The sequence below is a fragment of the Oncorhynchus masou genome, chromosome 23 (assembly GCF_036934945.1).
Source record: "Oncorhynchus masou masou isolate Uvic2021 chromosome 23, UVic_Omas_1.1, whole genome shotgun sequence".
NCBI classification, from domain to species: Eukaryota; Metazoa; Chordata; class Actinopteri; order Salmoniformes; family Salmonidae; genus Oncorhynchus; species Oncorhynchus masou.
Window position 1 is genome coordinate 34,116,208 of NC_088234.1, and position 20,499 is coordinate 34,136,706.

Here is a 20,499-nt window from a genome sequence, read left to right on the forward strand (position 1 = left end):
AGGGAGGGAGTTTGTGTACAAACAGACATGCTGTGATGATGTAAACACACACACATACTGGCGTAAACACACAAACACACATCATATATCCGTCAACTTCATACTCTGCAACATCTCAGTGAGTAGTCCACAGCAAGACCTCATATCTAGTAGCTATTGTGCCTCTGTAGGAAAGGCCTTTTGAATTAGCCCACAGTACTTTAGCCTGCCAGCTGATACAGGCATTGAGGAAAGCCAGCAAAGTAAAGCCTGGCTCAGTACAGCCACTTGCACACACACACACACACACACACACACACACACACACACACACACACACACACACACACACACAGTGAGGAACAGAAATATCTTCCCACCAGCGTTGTAACAGAGGGTAGCCTTCACGGTGGCAGCATTGACTTTTGTCCATGTGTAATTAATTCAAAGAAAGGAGGAGAGACATCTTTTACCTTCTCAGCCGCCCTCTCAGCCGCCTATCCACCAGTCTATACCTACGAAGTGGAAGCCTCTTTTGAGTCCATTGAAAGGGACTGAGGGCTGGAGACAGTAGGCATTATGTACAGACCCAATTGGCTGAAAGCCCCTTGGGTTAGAGTGACAGTGGATAGCTAGCTGGGCGCATGGCAGGCACAGCCACTGTTTCCGGCTCACCCTGGTCTGGTCTGGTCTGTTCTCTATATCAGAGTGGTAGTCTCCTGCTCTGTGGAAGAAACCTTGGATCGGCCTTGGTATGGCGCCCTGGAGCTCTAAGGATGTGGCAATGCTTTGACAGTTGAGAATGACCCACTTGTTTTGTTATTATGGGAATGGGCTTGAGGAGTGCTGGTGAAAGGACAAAGATCCAGCCCCCTCTTAGGCATTTGCATTGTATACTTAATGAATGTAGGTTAACAATGTTGTAGTTCCTTCTTATAGCCATTTTTTGAATTGAATGTTTTCCTGAATTCATATTTGTGAGTACACATTAATTAGCATTTTTGAGTCATACATTACCATAGTTTTGTCTCTGTGCCCAACAAAATGGCCTTCTTTCTGAGTAAGCTGTTCCGATTTATCTCTATAATTCCGAGTCATAAATCTGACTCATTGACTCAGACTAACCCAGTAGGAACCTTACCCTTCCAATGACCTTTGTCTAAAAATAAAATGCTCACTAGTACAATGTGATCATTAACAAGATGTAACCCCAACCGGTAAATGTTTTCTTAAATAAAAAATAGAACTTTAAATGAAAAATCCAATTATACTCTTTCTGTGTGTGTGACTGGGAGGGCCACACCAATATAGCACGCTCACATCCTCTGGAATTGTGTTGCTGATAAGATAAAAGACAGTGAAATAAAAAATCTGCATTGTGACTTTATACCTTTTGGTCACAGGGACTTTTTTTAAGTGCTTATTTGACAGTATTTTTTCAGACGACTAGTATGATTTATGTGGTTATTAATACAGGCATGTCAATGGACAGCCATAGGGAAGTAGGGGCTTTCAACATGGTGGAGCAAGGAGAGAGAGGAAAAAGTGTCCTGCACAACATAGAGAAGCTTTCTCTTTCTGGCTTTGATCTTCTGGCCTAATTCATTATCACACTGTGGAACCTCTTCATATTGAGCTGGGCTCTGGAGCCAATGGAACGTGCTGCTATGGAATAATCAGCTTCTCTCTGCTCTTACCAAGAGCACTTCACCATAAACTGTAATAATATTAATCATCTTTCTTCATGAAATATCCATATTTGCACATTATTATATTACAGTATACAGAATTATTATTATTATGATTATTTGAACAGGGACAATGAACAACAAAACATCAGTCTCATCAAATAAAATAAAATGTTATTTGTCACATGTGCAGGTGTAGACCTTACAGTGAAATGCTTACTTATAAGCACTTAACCAACACTGCAGTTTTAAGAAAAATAAGTATTAAGTAAAAAATAGATAAAACAAAAGTAACAAATAATTTAACATCAGCAGTAAAATAACAATAGCGAGTCTATATATACAGGGGGTACCGGAACAGAGTCTATGTGCGGGGGCACTGGTTAGTCGAGGTAATTTAGGTAATATGTACACATAGGTAGAGTTAAAATGACTATGCATAGATAATAAACAGAGAGTAGCAGCAGAGTAAAAGAGGGGTCTGGGTAGGTCTTTGATTAGCTGTTCAGGAGTCTTATGGTTTGGGGGTAGAAGCTGTTAAGAGGCCTTTTGGAACTAGACTTGGTGCTCTGGTACCTCTTGCCATGTGTTAGCAGAGAGAACAGTATATGCCTAGGGTGGATGGAGTCTTTGAAAATTTGTAGGGCCTTCCTCTGATACCGCCTGGTATGGCAGGAAGCTTGGCCCTAGTGATGTACTGGGCCGTACGTACCGCTTTCTGTAGTGCCTTGCGGTCGGAGGCCGAGCTGTTGCCATACCAGGCAGTGATGCAACCAGTCAGAATGCTATTGATGGTGCTGTGTAAATCCTTTTGAGGATCTGAGGACCCATCCCAAATCTTTTCAGTCTGCTGAGGGGAAATAGGCTTTGTCGTGCCCTCTTCACGACTGTTTTAGTGTGTTTGGAGCATGATAGTTTGTTGGTGATGTAGACCCCAAGGAAGTAGAAGTCTCAACCTGCTCCACTACAGCCCCATCGATGGGAATGGGGGCGTGCTCGGTTCTCCTTTTCCTGTAGTCCACAATCATCTCCTTTGTCTTGATCATGTTGAGGGAAAGGTTGTTGTCCTGGTACCAGACGACCAGTCTCTGACCTCCTCCTTATACGTTGTCTCATCGTTGTCTGTGATCAGGCCTACCACTGTTGTGTCATCAGCAAACTTGATGATGGTGTTGGAGTCATGCCTGGCCATGCAGGCGTGACTGAACAGGGAGTAGAGGAGGGGACTGAGAACGCACTCCTGAGGGGTCCCTGTATTAAAGATCAGCGTGGCGGATGTGTTGTTACCTACCCTTACCACCTGGGGGTGGCCCGTCATCAAGTCCAGGATCCAGTTGCAGAGGGATGTGTTTAGTCCCAGGATCCTTAGCTTAGTGATGAGCTTTGAGGGCGCTATAAGGTGTTGAATGCTGAGCTGTCGTCAATGAATAGCATTCTCACATGGGTGTTCCTTTTGTCAAGTTGGGAAAGGGCAGTGTTGAGTGCAATAGAGATTACATCATCTGTGGATCTGTTGGGGCGTTTTGCAATTTGGAGTGCGTCTAGAGTTTCTGGGATAATGGTGTTGATGTGAGCCATGACCAGCGTTTCAAAGCTCTTCAATGCTACAGACATGAGTGTCATGGGTCTGTAGTAATTTAGGCAGGTTACCTTAATATTCTTGGGCAAAGGGACTATGGTGGTCTGCTTGAAAAAGGTTGGTTTTACAGAATCAGTCAGGGACAGGTTGAAAATGTCTGTGAAGACACATGCCAGTTGGTCAGCGCATGCTCGGTGCACACGTCCTGGTAATCAGTCTGGCCCTGCGGCTCTGTGAATGTTGACCTGTTTAAAGGTCTTACTCACATCGGCTACGGAGAGCGTAATCACATAATCGTCCGGAACAGCTAATGCTCTCATGCATGTTTCATTGTTACTTGCCTTGACGCAAGCATTGAAGTAATTTAGCTCGTCTGGTAGGCTCGTGTCACTGGACAGCTTGCGTTGTGCTTCACTTTGTAGTCTAATAGTTTGCAAGCCTTGCCACATCCGACGAGCATGGGAGCCGGGTTAGTACGATTCAATCTTAGTCCTCTATTGACACTTTGATTGAATCGTATTACACCGGCTCCGACGCTCATCGGAGAAATTATGCATTGTACCAGATTTATCCAACAGCTAATTTCCGTCTGCTGTCCGGAAGCAGGCGCGAAATATGGCCCGGAAAACATACCTCAATGTGTTGTACTCCGAATTGATAATGGGACAATTCTGAGCTTTTCTCATCCCTGGATTGAGGTACACTTTCTGAACCATATTTCGCGTAGGCGTCTTAATATACACCAGGATGCTGTCTGACTCTAGTGCAGCTGTAAACAAGCGGGTCTGTTCTGCTGGTTAGTGAACATATAAACAAGAAAAACATTATATATGAACAGACAACATACAAACATTATACATTTATAAAATAAAATGACAAAGTAATAATAAAAACTAAGGTCAAGACATACAGATAAGTTTCCACACAGAAGTCATGTCATTGCACATAATAATCATCGGACACATTGTTATTGGACCTATGAGTTGTAAAAACAAATAGTGGAAAAAAAGCTGCAAACATGGCTCACAAGGGTCTACAAACCTACCATTCTTTTAACCACTTTTTCACCTTTTGTGTAAAAGCAATGACACTAGCCACACATTTTAAGTTTTCTGGAGGTTGGTTCCAGTGGTGTACATCTTTTACAGACAATGCAAATTCGGCGAAAGCTGTTCTACACATTCTACAGTTTCCATTCACTGCTCCCCTAGTATGTGACCCTATAGATAGCAAAGTGGTCACTTGAGCAAGTCCATGTAAACATTTTTAAAAAGCCGCTTGGTCATGTGAAGTTCTATTTTTTCTTAACTATTTTTTCTTAACTGCTATGACTGATTTTATTATCAAAGCGTGCCAGTGGACTTCTGGTAAGCACAGTATGCTTTAGTGAGAAAGTGTTGGGATCAGATACAACTACTCTTACCCACCCCCAAAATGTAAAATCCCCCCACCCACCACTTCTCACCTGAATGCATTTATTTTGTGTAAAGGGATTGGGCAAGGGCAACATTTGGGGTTGAGAGTTACCCTTTAACTTGAAGATACATTTTCAACCAAAGCTTGAGACCCTAAGCCTATATGTATTGTCTATTTTTTTAAACAATAGCTGTTGATTACTTCTCAAATGCTATATAGGCCTGAAATCACTTCAATAGCAACACTGAATTCAGAAAGTATTCACACCCCTTGACTTTTTCCAGATTTTGTTATATTACAGCCTGCATTTATAATAGTTTAAATTGAGATGTTGTGTCACTGGAGATGTTGTGTCACACTACACATAATAACCCTTAATAATGTCAAAGTGGAATTATGTTTTAAAATGTTCTTACAAATTAATAAGCAATTTAAGCTGAAATGTCTTGAGCCAATAAGTATTTAAACCTTTTGTTATGGCAAACCTAAATAAGTTCTGGAGTAAAAATGTGCAAGTCACATAATAAGTTGCATGGAATCACTTTGTGTACAATAATAGTGTTTAACACGATTGTTTTATGACTAGCTCATCTCGGTACCCCACACATACAATTATCTGTAAGGTCCCTCAGTCTAGCAGTGCATTTCAAACACAGATTCAACCACAAAGACCAGGGAGGTTTTACATTACCTCACAAAGAAGGGCACCTATTGGTAGATGGATAAAAAAAGACAATGAATATCCCTTTGAGCATGGTGAATTTATTAAATAAACTTTGGATGGTGCATCTATACAGCCAGTCACTACAACGATAAAGGCGTCCTTCCTAACTCAGTTGCCGGAGAGGAAGGAAACTGCTCAGGGATTTCACCATGAGGCTAATGGTGACTTTGCAACAGTTACTGAGATTAATGTCTGCGATAGGAGAAAACTGAGGATGGGTCAACAACATTACAGTTACTCCACAATACTAACCTAATTGACCGAGTGAAAAAAGGAAGCCTGTACAGAATGAAAATATTCCAAAACATGGATCCTGTTGGCAACAAGGCACTAAAGAAATACTGCAAAACATGTGGCAAAGCAATTCACTTTTTGTCCTGAATACAAAAGTGTTATGTTTGGGGTAAATCCAATACAACACATTACTGAATACCACTCTCTACATTTCAAGCATAGTGTTGGCTGCATCATGTTATGGGTATTTTTGTCATCCTTAAGGACTGAGGAGTTTTTAAGGATAACAAATAAATGGAATGTAACTAAGCACAGGCAACATCATAGGGGAAAACCTGCTTCAGTCTGCTTTCCACCAGACACTGGGAGATGAAATCACCTTTCAGCAGGAAAATAACCTAAAACACAAGGCCAAATATAAACTGGAGTCGCTTACCAAGACAACATCGAATGTGGACTAGTTACAGTTTTAACTTAAATCGTCTTGAAAATCTATGGCAAGACTGGAAAATGGCTGTCTACCAATGATCAACAGCCAAAGTTTGAAGTTTGAAGAATAATTTGCTTATATTGTACAATGCAGGTGTGCAAAGCCCTTAGAGATGTACAGAGAGACTTACAACTGTAATTGCTGCTATAGGTGATTCTAACATGTATTGACTAAGGGGAGTGAATACTTGTATAAATGAAAAATGTTTGTATTTCATTTTCAATTTGCAAAGATGTAAAAAAAACTGTATTTTGCACTGTATTTAATTATTAAGATATCTCTCAATAATCGTTTTCATAATGGCACGTGTAGTAGTCAGTTTCAAAAGTCAAAGCTAAGTTGGGCTTGGTTAAAACCATGGATGGGAAACCAAATGGAAAGCTGTAGATAGATTAACTCTCCTGTTGGAGGTCCTGCAACGCCAATTGTTGTTGTTTTCTGATAGTGGCTATAATATGGAAGATCTGACATTGCGTCAGAGGTACAAATTCCGTATATTTTATAAAAGGTTTGTCTTTGTTGAAAATTGATTACCATTGTAAGAATATTTCCAAGATAAATACACAACGCACAGGATGAGAGGTCAATATAGTACTAAAGGTCAAGAGGACTAAAAGTCAATAGAGTACTAACGATCAATGGAAATATTGTTTTTTCTGTGATAGGGGATTATTGAACAATGGGTCAGAGACATGGGAGGAATTTCAGTCCGGGACTCTAAATGGCAGCTAAATGGCAAGTTCTCATTGGTCTAAAATTGTTTATACATTGAATCTGAAATAGCATACTTGTTATTTGGCCATTGGCCCAGTTTTATTGCAAGGAATTCTAATTGGTCAACCACAGGCTAGGGCTGGGTTATAAACTACATCCTATCCCTTTGTTCTGTGGAGAGACTCACAGAAGAGAATCACTGAGGACAGGGGAGAATGAACATCTACCATCTACCTCCCCACATGATTTGTTCTCTTTGATGAATAAACCTATTTTCCTCCCCTGATTTGCTTTGAGGTCTGTGTTATTGAAGAGTAACATCAACTGATAACACTTGGTGCCGTGAACCGGATGAATTGGTCTTGAACAACAACAAGGAAAAACTCATCAACTGTGTGTTGATCCAGGGAAAAGAAAGAAAGGGCTGAGCGCAACTCACCATGGGATTCAACTATTAATCTCCTGATTGACTGCTAACATATTGCTGGGTGAGTTTAGACCGATATAATTTAAAAGAACCAAATCAGGTTTAAAGTAGTGCATGCAATAAGTGATATGTGTCTGTGATGTATAAGGTTCAAGTCCTTTGTTCTGTTTGTTAAAACTTTATTATAGGGGTTCAGGTCCTCTATTAAAAGGTTAGAGTCCTTTTTGTGAAACCTTCTTGTTGCATCGAAGTGAGTTGCTAGTTGAGTGGTAATTTTTACACGTGTGGGTAATGTAAGCCTTCAACAAGCTTTTGAAGGAACACAAGTTTTATGGGTAACCAGGCCCTACAGAAACAATTTGTGTTCTATAATAGACACTGGGATTTTCAGCAGTATATATTTTTCAGCAGGAAAATATATATTGGGGTTAAATAGATATACAAACATAGAGATATATATTATACAACTTTAGAAGTTAATGTAATGCCATTATGTGAGAAAACCACTATGGAAAAGGGCGAGACATGAAAAAAGATTTTAAGTTTCAAAGTAGAAAATTGTAGGCAAGAGATAATAAAGAAATAGTCACTATTGACAATGATGGAATATGGAATCTGTCTGATAGACATTCTCTGTATTTTTTCCCAAGCTTTTTGTATAACTCCTTGACAAAGACGGTCTTTAACTGTTTTAGCCGAAGTAAGAAAACAGGATGAGAAATTATTTCTGGAGAATTATGACAGGACATTGCAGAGATATATAGACCGTTTGAGAGCTCTTGGTGAAGATAAAAACCTTGAAAGGAGAAATTCAACAATTACAGGCAAGGGTTGTAAAAAAAGACTCCAACATGTGAACCCTTTGTTCCCTCAATCTACCCTCAGGCTGAGTTGTGCAAGGATGATCGTGTTTCAAGCATCTGGTCAGCACTGCCTGGCTTTGAGTCAATAGATTCTGACAGCGATGATGAACAATGTCTTAGGCCAACCAGAACACAGGTTGTAAAAGGTAATAAATACAAACCTCCAGTGACAGTAATCATACATAAATCAGCATCTCCAAAACAGTTGGATGAATGAAATATCCACGAGAAGTGGGTATGAAAACATAGGACCATTTGAAGCATCATTAAGAAACTCTAAAATCTACATCCTTATGATGGGTTACGGTTATTAGTCTTTGTTTTGAACAACTGTGTACTTGAAGAAGAGGTTTTATAGAGCTGTGGGTGGTGAAGAGCAAGATGTGGCCGATGATGGAGAGCCATACATGTTTTTCTTAAGGGTCTGACCAATGCAAGCACCGAAAGTGTTCAAAAACCGAAAGAACCGTTTGTTGAATTTGGAGAAAGGTTTCGAGCAGAAGTGGTTAAACACAGTGGGTTACCCAACATGTAAGATGAAGATGCACTCAATTCCTCCAAAAATGGGGCAATCACACATCAGCTGATGCAATCAATACATGACTGGGAGAGACAAAACTATGGCGACATCATCGACAGGTTGTCATGACTGGACAGAGACATCATTCAACATAATAAACCGGCTGTCATCAGAGTTGTGCAGGTTCCAAGTGAAACCAACAACATTATTTGTTCAGCAGAAGAGAAACCTAGTGAATGTCATTATTGCAGGATTTCTGTTCACTGGCAATGAGAATGTTGGAAAAGAAAACGTGTTGGAATCAAGACAAAAGCCCCAACAACACAATGCTGATGCAGAAATGTAAGAAGCTCTCTCTGGCTCAGCATCAGAGTTTGCTGGATACTGTGGAGGGAAACTTAATAGACCCCCTCTTACGTCCCATCTCAGCTGGTAAACATCTGAAATCGGATGGAATATACAGTGGGGCAAAAAAGTATTTAGTCAGCCACCAATTGTGCAAGTTCTCCCACTTAAAAAGATGAGAGAGGCCTGTAATTTTCATCATAGGTACACTTCAACTATGACAGACAAAATGAGAAAAAAAATCCAGAAAATCACCTTGTAGGATTTTTAATGAATTTATTTGCAAATTATGGTGGAAAATAAGTATTTGGTCAATAACAAAAGTAAATCTCAATACTTTGTTATATACCCTTTGTTGGCAATGACAAAGGTCAGACGTTTTTTGTAAGTCTTCACTAAGTTTTCACACACTGTTGCTGGTATTTCTCTCTCGATCTGGGGCTCCACGCAAGATCTCACCCCGTGGGGTCAAAATTATCACATAGAGCGGAGAGCAAAAATCCCAGAACCACATGGGGGGACCTAGTGAATGACCTGCACAGAGCTTGGACCAAAGTAACAAAGCCTACCATCAGTAACACACTACGCCGCCAGGGACTCAAATCCTGCAGTGCCAGACGCGTCCCCCTGCTTAAGCCTAGTGGTTAGAGCGTTGGACCGAAAGGTTGCAAGTTTAAATCCCCGAGCTGACAAGGTACAAATCTGTCGTTCTGCCCCTGAACAGGCAGTTAACCCACTGTTCCTAGGCCATCATTGAAAATAAGAATTTGTTCTTAACTGACTTGCCTAGTAAAATAAAGGTAAAATTTAAATAAAAAAAAAGCCAGTACATGTCCAGGCCGTCTGAAGTTTGCTAGAGAGGATTTGGATGATCCAGAAGAAGATTGGGAGAATTTCATATGGTCAGATGAAACCAAAATATAACTTTTTGGTAAAAACTCAACTCGTCGTGCTTGGAGGACAAAGAATGCTGAGTTGCATCCAAAGAACACCATACCTACTGTGAAGCATGAGGGTGGAAACATCATGCTTTGGGGCTGTTTTTCTGCAAAGGGACCAGGACAACTGATCCATGTAAAGGAAAGAATGAATGGGGCCATGTATCGTGAGATTTTGAGTGAAAACCTCCTTCCATCAGCAATGGCATTGAAGATGAAACGTGGCTGGGTCTTTCAGCATGACAATGATCCCAAACACACAGCCCGGGCAACGAAGGAGTGGCTTTGTAGGAAGCATTTCAAGGTCCTAGCCAGTCTCCAGATCTCAACCCCATAGAAAATCTTCGGAGGGAGTTGAAAGTCCGTGTTGCCCAGCAACAGCCCCAAAACATCACTGCTCTAGAGGAGATCTGCATGGAGGAATGGGCCAAAATACCAGCAACAGTGTGTGAAAACCTTGTGAAGACACACATGTCCTCAGTACATGGGCAAGAAGATGAGAGCAACAGGATTGGGGGGGGGGGGGTGCAGATATGAAACAGACCAAACCCTTATCAATTTCTATTGGTCCAATGAAGATTGATGCAGGGGTGTTTATAGGCTCATTTGAACAACCTATTTTAGGCCTTGATGTTATTACGCAACTTGACACTACATTGAACATTTCTGAAGGAAAGGTGACGTGGCAAATTAGACAGCTGCATGGATCTACAGTTCAGAATCATGCTATTTGGACTATGAAGAAAAATGAGTGTGAAACTTTGGATATGGAACCAGTGTGCTTGACAGGTGTTGCCCCACCATGCACAAAACAATATCCCATAAGCAAAAGTAGTGATTAAAGATCTATGGAACATGAGTGTAGTTGAAAAGACACATTCTGCCGACATGCTGTTCATACTCTTTTGACAATGAATTGAGCTGCACAGGTCACAGCTGCTCGTTGAAACAAATGGTCTACGGTGTTGGAGGCTCCTAACATCATACAATGTGACACACCATGTAATCCAGCTACTCTGGTGCTTTCTCCAGATACCACATTACTTGAACACGACTGTTGTGAGTTGGTTTTGGATCAGCTCTCTGATGGGTTTATTAAGAGTCATCCGTTGGAAAACGCTGACTTTATCTTATACACAGACGGTTCAAGCATTGTGGAGGGGTGTATGAGGAAGGCAGGCTGGGCAGTTACTACAATGGACAATGTGATAGTGACAGGGACTTTACTGGCACGAACATCAGCACAGGTGTCGGAATTGGTGGCTTTGACTGAAGCATGCAAGCAGACTGAAGGAAAACGCTAATATCTCCACAGACTAAAGGTATGTTTTTGAGGTTACCCATGATTTTGGAAAAATATGGAAAAGCAGAGGATTCATAACATCACTGGGATGGCTCTACTGAATGCTTTGCAGTTAACTGGACAAGTTCCAATTTTGAAAATGAAAGCACATGGAGAAATCATGAACAGAGAAGTAAAATAGGCGTGGGGAATAACTCCCAAGGGGGGGGGGGGCATGACGTAATACCAGGACATATGTAACAGAGACATTAGGGCCAATATGGGCAGGTCCTTATCAAGTTTTGCTCATAGCGAGGTCAGCAGTAAAAGTCCAAGGAAAATCACGATGGATACATGTCACTTATTGCAAGGTTTTCCATTTTGATGACAAAGTGGAGCCTGGAGAATTAATAACGTATTAATAAATAAAGAACTTACTTACCAATTGGGGGCCAGTCTCGGGTGAAGAAGCATAGTAAGATGATCAGAACCTGATAAGCTCCTATGTTGTACACCGCAGTCATCATATTAGGGAAATCAATTTCCCTTGAAACCAGGACATGTTACTTTCACTTTTTTGTTTCCTTCGTTACAGGTTATGAGAATCTACTGTCTGAAGCTGAAGCAATATTCCTTGATCCAAGGACTGTACCTGAAACAATACAAGATCACTGGTGAAGTGTTTATTAGATAAGTCCTTATTAACCAGTGGAACGGAAAGAGAATTCCTCACTACCGGCAGACTGTCAGAAAATAATCTCTAAGAGTTATCTATATGGGACTGATACCAGTGTGGAAGAGCTGGTCACTTTTAAATGACTTGGTGAATGATTACCTTGCCAATAGGACGATTGAATATTATTGTCTTGTGGACAATTATTTATTTGTGTGAGTTTCCTCTCAATACAGGATGTGGTAGGAATCGTAAGGGACATCATCATTACACCTGTTAATAACTTATTTTCTATAACTTTGTTTGAAATCTATTTCTTATTGTAACAGCAAGTAAAATACGCCCTTTGTGTTTTGTAGAAATGCAAGGTGTTTAATGTACATGATTTTATGCTTACTGCTAATGTTTTTTATACTGTCTATTTTTTCATGTTTTTTTTTCTAAAAATACATTTTAAGAATATTAATTTTTTAAATGGTCTTCGAGGGAAGTGTAAGAATATTCCCAAGATAAATACACAAAGCAGAGGATGAGAGATCAATAGAGTACCAAAGGTCAAGAGGACTAAAAGTCAAAAGAGTACTAACGATCAATGGAAATAGTGTTTTGTCTGCAATAGGAGATCAATGATCAATGGGTCAGAGACGTGGGAGGAATTTCAGTCCGGGTCTCATAGCTACAGGGCAAGTTCTCATTGGTCCAAATTGTTTATACATTGAACCTGAAATAGCATACTTGTTATTTGGCCATTGGCCCAGTTTTATTGCAAGGAATTCTAACTGGTCAACCACAGGCTCAGGCTGGGTTATAAACTACATCCTGTCCCTTTGTTCTGTGGAGAGACTCACGGAAGAGAATCACTGAGGACAGGGGAGAATGAACATCTACCATCTACCTCCCCGCATGATTTGTTCTCTTTGAATAAACCTATTTTCCTCCCCCTGATTTGCTTTGGGGTCTGTGTTATTGAATAGTAACATCAACTGCTAACACCATGATGACATAATCCTGTGGGTGAAATTTCACCCTCAAAACAACAGTTTGGATAACTTTTTAGAAATCCAATGTATTTCCACATAGATTCCACATCACTATATGTTGACAAATTACATTGAAAGAATGTTGATTCAACCAGTTTGTGCCCAGTGGATGGTTCTGATCAAAAACGTTCAATTCACGCTTGTACAGAGATTGCAATGGATTGTTTTTTTTTTTTTTATCCTGCTTGTGACCAACTTGTAATACAATAGGAGAAATATGTGCGAAAGTAACATATCGTGCATATAAACCTTAGTTTAGCTTAGAATCATCACATCTTGTATTTTTATAATAATTTCTGTATGTCAGTCAAAAACAAAAAGTGTGTTGGAAAGGTTTGTGACCATAATAGCATCAGCATTAGCAGCTCAGCTGTTCAAATTAGTGGTTTATCTAGATACTTTCCCTGTGAGAAACATCACAAAAGGTGGCATGATATGATATATACTGTTGTAGTTCTCAGTAGAAAGCTGCCTAGCCATGTGTATCTCTCACTGAGGGCAGTGGCGGTGATAGCTGTAGGCTGGACAGTATACCCACGAGACCTTAGCGAAGAGAGAGGTCCTCCTCTTCCCTCCTCTCCTTTCTCTCCGAGGTGCTGGGAGTGTGATTGGGGCGAGAGGGTGAGTAGGGCGATCAGACGAGCTCCGACACTCAGGAGCGATAGGGCCGGGGTGTGGGTAGCAGCTCAGGACTAAAACTTTGATGGCTCAATTGTAGGCCAGACTGGGTGGAAGAGCCAATCAGGGCAATTCTTCCAAGCAGAGAGCCTTCTCTTTGCTCAGACAGATATGTGATCTCTGGTTTTATCTACCTGAATGCTCAAACATCAAGCGTCACTCTGGGGAGAAAGGAGATGTATTACTTCTTTCTTTCTCTCTTGCTTTCTTTCTTTCTTGCTTCCTTATTTTTTGCCATTTTCCATCCATTCTACAGCTGTAGTTACCATTTCGTCATTAATGTCGGGCATGTTAGCAATCAACAGTGGTTGCCATGACTCCATTCTCTTTGTTCAGTGTATTTTTTGCTGAAATTAATATTTTTTCTATGGTTCACAAATAACATGGACAATACACCAAATGTTGTGTCTAGGTCTGCATGTACTGTAGCTACTACCTTAGCACTGACTTCATAAGAATTTGTTACGATCCATGGCAACAAGCAATTTTTTGTATTGACATGAATTTCAGTGGTGAAAAGGGCAAGGGACTCACAAAAACAGAGGAATGGCAGACATGATGTATTTGATACAAGATGCAGATTTTATAAGATTCCTTCTAACCAGACAAGCAATTCATTATGGGGATCCAACATTCCAATCAACAGAACTATATTGCTCTCATTCTTTCTCCCTCTCTTCTCTCTATCATTTTGTTTATATGTCTATCTCGATTCACACACATATACATGTTTCTGCACATATCTTTGATTAGATTCATTGATGCCTTGTTTTATATTGAATTGTAGTCTCATTCAATGCAGTGGGGAATTTCTCATACAGTATATTTTGAAAGTGCCTACAATGCCAAGCACAACCACTGATTATATTCTATTCTTCCTTTACAGGAGAAAAAGAGCATTAAAAGTAAGCCATGGTTAAAATAAAATAAAAGTGCGGGGCAGCATGCTTTCTAGATCTGCACTTCACCCCCTCTTGCTTGTTTGTTTTTTCATACATCACATCTTTCTGGTCATTGGCAGACCACATCTAACAATGGCATCTGTTTACTGTAACCCTGGCACTGGCAGCTTTTAACATCTCGCTTACAACTGAGCTTGTGAGATAGATTGTTCTGTCGCATAAGATATATCGTTTCTGTCACTCGTCTGTTCATTTATTGATGTTTTTCTGCAAAAAAAAAGCAGTAAGTAAGAATACTAAAAATGAATAGTACCGGTAGCAGTTGTGGCATAATAGTAGCTCTATTGGTGATATTCATTGTACACTAGTTGCAGTGATGGTTTTAGTGCTGTATTCAATGTATACAATGTATCTTTCAGACCAAATAACATGTACTGTAGTTAATCTTATTTTCCTTCATCTGTCTGGTAAATGATTAGGGCCTGTAGTATTAGATGTGATTGACTAGCAGGCTACCTAGATCAGACTGTGACTTTCTCTAAATAAGAAATGGGCTTATATAGAGCTGGTTATCACGCTCTCTTTAACATACTCACACGTCTACATACAGTACAGCAGCATACGCCCACATACAGAGTAGATAGCATTACACATCATTAGACAATGGTTTAGGAGCAACACAATTTGCACCCGCCCCACATTTTGAAGCATGACATTATTTCAGCTATGACTCACTGTTTTCAGTTTGAGATGTTGTCGTCATTCGGTGCAATGTTCTTTTTTAACTTAGATTTTGTTTGTTTTGTTCATGTGGTGTGTGTTCTGCATGAAAGCAAAAGCAATTGTATCAATTAAATCTAAATACATTTGCCAATGATACAATTGAAAGCATAATGCTTACATTAGTCACCAGTAACCATGGCAACCACACCTAATTAGATGTATTTCATCCAATTTTGATGAATGATGATGTCATCCAATTTTCAACGTCGAGATGTACAGACTAACGCATCTAATGGCAGAAACATAAACTTCCCGTTAACAAATGTAATGTGTCCCATACCATAACCTAACAAACACTTTTAAGATTTAGCATTTCTATTAATAATATGTCCCACATATGTTCCACTTCAGCGAAATGGAACACTTTCACTAACGACCCTTCTCTCTTCTCCTTCCCTTCAGACACCCGGCCCTTGCCCGACGTAGCCATGACAGGCAAGTGCACCCGGGAATGCGATGAATACGGCCACTCTGACTCCTGCTGGATGCCTGTGCGCACGTCGCCTGAGCGCCGGCCCAAGACAACCACAACCCAACAACCAAAGCTTTCCACCTTCATGACTGGCGGTGGCAGCGGCAGCAGCCCTCCCGAGCAGCAGCAGCAGCATCCTGGCAGCCAGGAAGCCCTGGCCGCCATGTCCAATGGAGACCCCTCCTCCCACGTGATGCTGGGCAATGACCGCAACCGCAACCTGCTCAACAAGAAGACAGCCTCCTCCTCCTCCTCCTACGAGGGCTTTGGCTCACCCAGTTTTAGCCCACCGGGGGTTGAAGAGAGGGTGGTGGGTCACCCCATTGAGGAGATCCCTCTGGCTCCCACCGGGGAGTACAAGCCCTCACCCTGCGGCACGCTCACTCGCCGGGAGGTCTACCTGTGAGGGGGGCGGGGGAAGTAGTGCCATGGTACATAAACATCAACAATATAGTAGGTTACCACAACGACAACAACTGAAGACACTTTTTACTGTACCAAATGTACCTTGGCTGAGCAGGAAAGGTCCAGGGATAACCCTTCTCCAAGACAACAACAACAACAATAATGCTAAAAGCTACGTGGATACAAACATAATCCCTTTTAGATTTCAGATTCTGACCATATCCTGCAAGAGGAAGAAGAGGGTGGGGCTATTGGTGGGACTCAAAGTGAGACATTGGGTAACTGCTGCTGGCCGGCCAACATTACTGCTGCCTGACCAACTAATTTCCATAAAACGTGCATGCATTATCTCTCCCTGACCCCACCTCTTAAAGACTGTACTGTAGAAAAGAGGATCTTTCTTTATTTTCCGCTCTTTTTCTATAACTGTACTTGTGAACTAGTTTGAGTGTGACAATGAGATGTGTGACAAAGGACCGATGTCATGCCTTTTGGGGACTTTCTGACACTCCCACCCTCATGCAAGCGTCATATAGCCTACATACAGTAATGTGTCATATATCACATCACGTGTCATGACACCTTTGTGCTACTCACTCTGGATTCTGGATTCTGCATTTCAACAGTTTATGATTCAATGTTGCTTTCTCATTCAAAAAGAGACCCAAACACAACCAAACAACAATAGACTGCGAAGGCTACTAGCATGGCATCATCATTAACATTTGGGAAAGACTAAGCTTTAACTTTCTGTCCTGTGGATGAGACTGTGTGTATCGCCTCATTCATAGGAGAATATAATTAACAAAATGGACTAAATGGAGCCAATGTGGTTGGCAATGTCCAAGCCACAGTAGTCCCTGACCCACAGGGTGAATGATGAAATGATGTCGAAGTATGCTTATTTACCAGTGTGCATATAATACTCTCTTTGCCTCTTTCATAGACACCTATAGAAGTGAACATTGGACATATACATTGATTCAGACCAATACTTTACAGCTCACTTTGCCCTTCTCTCTCTCTTTCTCTATGTTTGGATGGCCTGAAAGTTGAAGACAAAAAATACATTGGAGATGCAAGTTTCTATCTAGAACCATGACCAATCTGAACTGGTTGGCGGTCTTTGCTTGAGTTGCGTAATATGTTTGTACGTAGTTGTGCATATATTGATTCCTATTCAGATTAACGTTTCCCACACAGACAAGCAGACTCAAATTCACACAAATCAACACACAGCTAACATGTCATGCTATGCTAGATTTGAGTTGAGTTAGTTGAGAAAAATGCTGGGTATGTAAAAGCATGCATGATAGGGTAGGTTGAGCTGGTCGAGGAAAGCTATGTTTTGACGTTTTTCCGTTAACTTTATTTTGCGTTAAGGTGTGTGCTAGAATGAGCAATAAATACCATATTGTACACAACACTGACATGACCACACTCTCTATCACATAATGGTAAGCATAGTACTCTAACAAGGTCCATGTTCAACTACCCATAAATGGAGATGTCACCAGTGGTGGAAGTACATTTCCATACGGCACATCTCAATGAATTACAATCTAAAATACCTATTGATGTACAGTTACAAAGAGGCGTGGGGAAAAGACACCAGTTTAGCATCTTACAAGTTAGTATGTGAGAGAAACCAAAGCATAGGAAACAACAAACTGGCATGAAGGTACATGGGAGAAACTACAGTACTACTACAAGTTGCTTTTAATACACGCATATGTGTAAGTGTATAGTGAGAGCATAGGTTGAATTGAGCACGGGTGCGACATGTAGGCAAACGTGTAGGCATGTAGGCAAACTATTTTGGACAACCACATATACACAGAAACACACACAATATGAAGACATTGTGCCTCCTTACCCATCGCTAGTGGTCTTTTTCACTGGTGAGTAGGCACAAGGTCTTGCCACCATAACCAAGCAAAAGAATATCAGCTAAATATCAGATGCATTGGGAACCCTTTTGTATGTTAGCTAACCCTTTGGTTCAAAACAGACTGCTTTTTGGCAGTCTACCAATCTGTAAGTACTACTTGTCGTTCGAAGAAGTGTTCCTATGCTTATAAACTGTATACATAGGTACTTTTTATTGCATGTTTAAAGGGAATTTACTTACTCAGAAGGAGAAAAAAAAATAAGGAAAACAAAAAAAAACTTACCCTGTGAACATGGATGTCCATCTTGTTGCTTGCTTTTGTTATACCTAAACTGACATTAGCCATGTAGTATGACTGAGTATATCAGTTTGAGGAGGAAGAAATGTATGTTTATTTAGCATATTTCTTTAACTTTCCATCATATTTCTTGGATTGTGTTTCTTTCATTCCTGTCAGACAAATTTCCAGAACGTTCCCCATTCCACTGAACAAACCTTACAGTTATAACATACCTTCAGTTCAAGGTTGCTCACCTGTAATGTCTGTCTTACATAGTACAGTAAGACGATTTGCAACTTTGTACTGGCATTGCATTTCCATCCCCCCTTTTCTCTCTCTTTTTTTGCTATTTGATATACAATAACAATCAGAACCATGGAAATAATCATCTTTATGTGTTTTCTTTTTTTGTCATATTTTCTGTTGACAATTTGTATATTTAGAGTGCTTCTGTAAAAAAGAAAAAAAACTAAACTATAGAGTGAATTCAAAATATGCAATTGTGCCTTTTTATACCAATTGGTATGATTCAATGTTGGTTTGGAATGGTACAAAACCAGTTATGCTGACATGCTTTCTAAAAGTAGTGGGGATGGTATTTATGTCAAAATTTAAATAACTCCTGAAGATTATTATACGATAGAGGAAAATACAATGACTTTCTGGCTTCTCCGGATGTGACCAGTCAAATGTCGGTAAAAGCCTGATACAGTAGATACAGTGTGGTACATTGATACAGAATGGTCTTGATGTGGTCTTTATGTGGAATGTTCAAGGTATGAATCTCCATTCCTAGCATAGTGTGGTTTCATGAACCAAATTACAACTTTTTGTACTGCTTAATATTAGTAACAATGACAATATATTCTAACAATTATTATCCTATGGTGTTCTGCTAATGTACATGTTCAGTGCAACAACCTTATGTGCATGAAACACTCTTCCGGATTAAACACATTGGGGCTGGTAGAAGAAAAACTTGGAGACATTTGACTGTTCAGGATGCGAGGAAGCCTGGAATTGCTAATATGGAGGTTGAAAAAAGTTGCAAGGTAGAGATGCTGACAGAATACACACCTCAGGATGTACAGCAACCCCTAATACACACTCACAAACACACATTTAGAACACATACATTACAAAAATATTCAACAAAGTATTGGAAACAACAGAGAAGTAGTGTAGTAGGTTCTCGTTGTGTTATAACATAAAGGAAATTGCATGTCTTTTCGAGAAAGACCGAGAAAGGGATATAGAGGGGGATAAGTGTTATATAAGAGCTTTTTTGATTAACTCTTTACTCAAACATTCAATATGCTACTTGTGCTTACTACTGAATGTACAATATTATCTGATAGAAAAGAAACAGGGAGAAAATCAATTGGTCTTTCCTTGACCTGGTAATCCACAGATGACTGTCAAATTTGGTTTTTAGAAAAATATATTTAAAAAAGTATATTTTTGCTACCTGAGGTGTATGTTTAGTCAGCTCTCTTCTATTAGTTGTTCAGCATTCACAGTCTGTGATGAAATTTGTGATATTAACTATAAACTATTTGTCCTGCGACTTGGATGTTGATATGGAAATTGAGGAAACAGTTTATCATTGTTTATTATGATTCACTATGCACGCAGCTTAGCTGAACATGGCAAAATGTATTGAACGCAAGCCCACTTCTATTTATGAAATCTTTTACATAATGTAATTTGCTTTTGTACAGGTTTCTGTAAATAAACTGCTTGTCATTTTCGTCTGTGCAGAAATTAAAATATAACATGGTAAAACTATATGGTATATATTGGTTTGAATTAGTGTGGTTTCATACAAGCCATTAATCAACCACTACATATATTGACATTCATATTATTATTATTATTAGTAGTAGTATATTTTTTGTTATATACTGTATACATACTAGTGCACTGCTAGCCAATCAAATATGCATACATAACCTCAAGGGAAAAGTTTAATGTTATAATAGAGTGAAACACTGACCTTTGTATGTGTGTGGCTGAGCGTGTTTTTGTGTGTGTGGGTCTGTTGGTCTGTGTCTGCCAGTGTGTGTGTGTGTGTGTGTGTGTGTGTGTGTGTGTGTGTGTGTGTGTGTGTGTGTGTGTGTGTGTGTGTGTGTGTGTGTGTGTGTGTGTACGTGTGTGTGTGTGTGTGTGTGTGTGT

At 40.1% G+C, this 20,499-nt stretch overlaps 1 protein-coding gene across 3 annotated transcripts in view; it reads left to right on the top strand.

Moving 5' to 3' along the window:
• The window catches only part of LOC135510760 (protocadherin-7-like), a 236,948-nt gene extending 216,837 nt beyond the window's left edge, over positions 1 to 20,111 (top strand). For 2 of the 3 annotated variants that reach the window (XM_064931948.1, XM_064931949.1), the window contains exon 3: positions 15,678 to 20,111. In XM_064931948.1, coding sequence (XP_064788020.1) covers positions 15,678 to 16,153 — 476 coding nt within the window. In that variant the 3' untranslated portion in view covers positions 16,154 to 20,111. Of the gene's footprint in view, positions 1 to 14,476; positions 14,496 to 15,677 lie in introns of all 3 variants that reach the window. The other variant, XM_064931950.1, reaches the window with a different exon arrangement.
• The last annotated feature ends 388 nt before the right edge of the window (positions 20,112 to 20,499 follow it).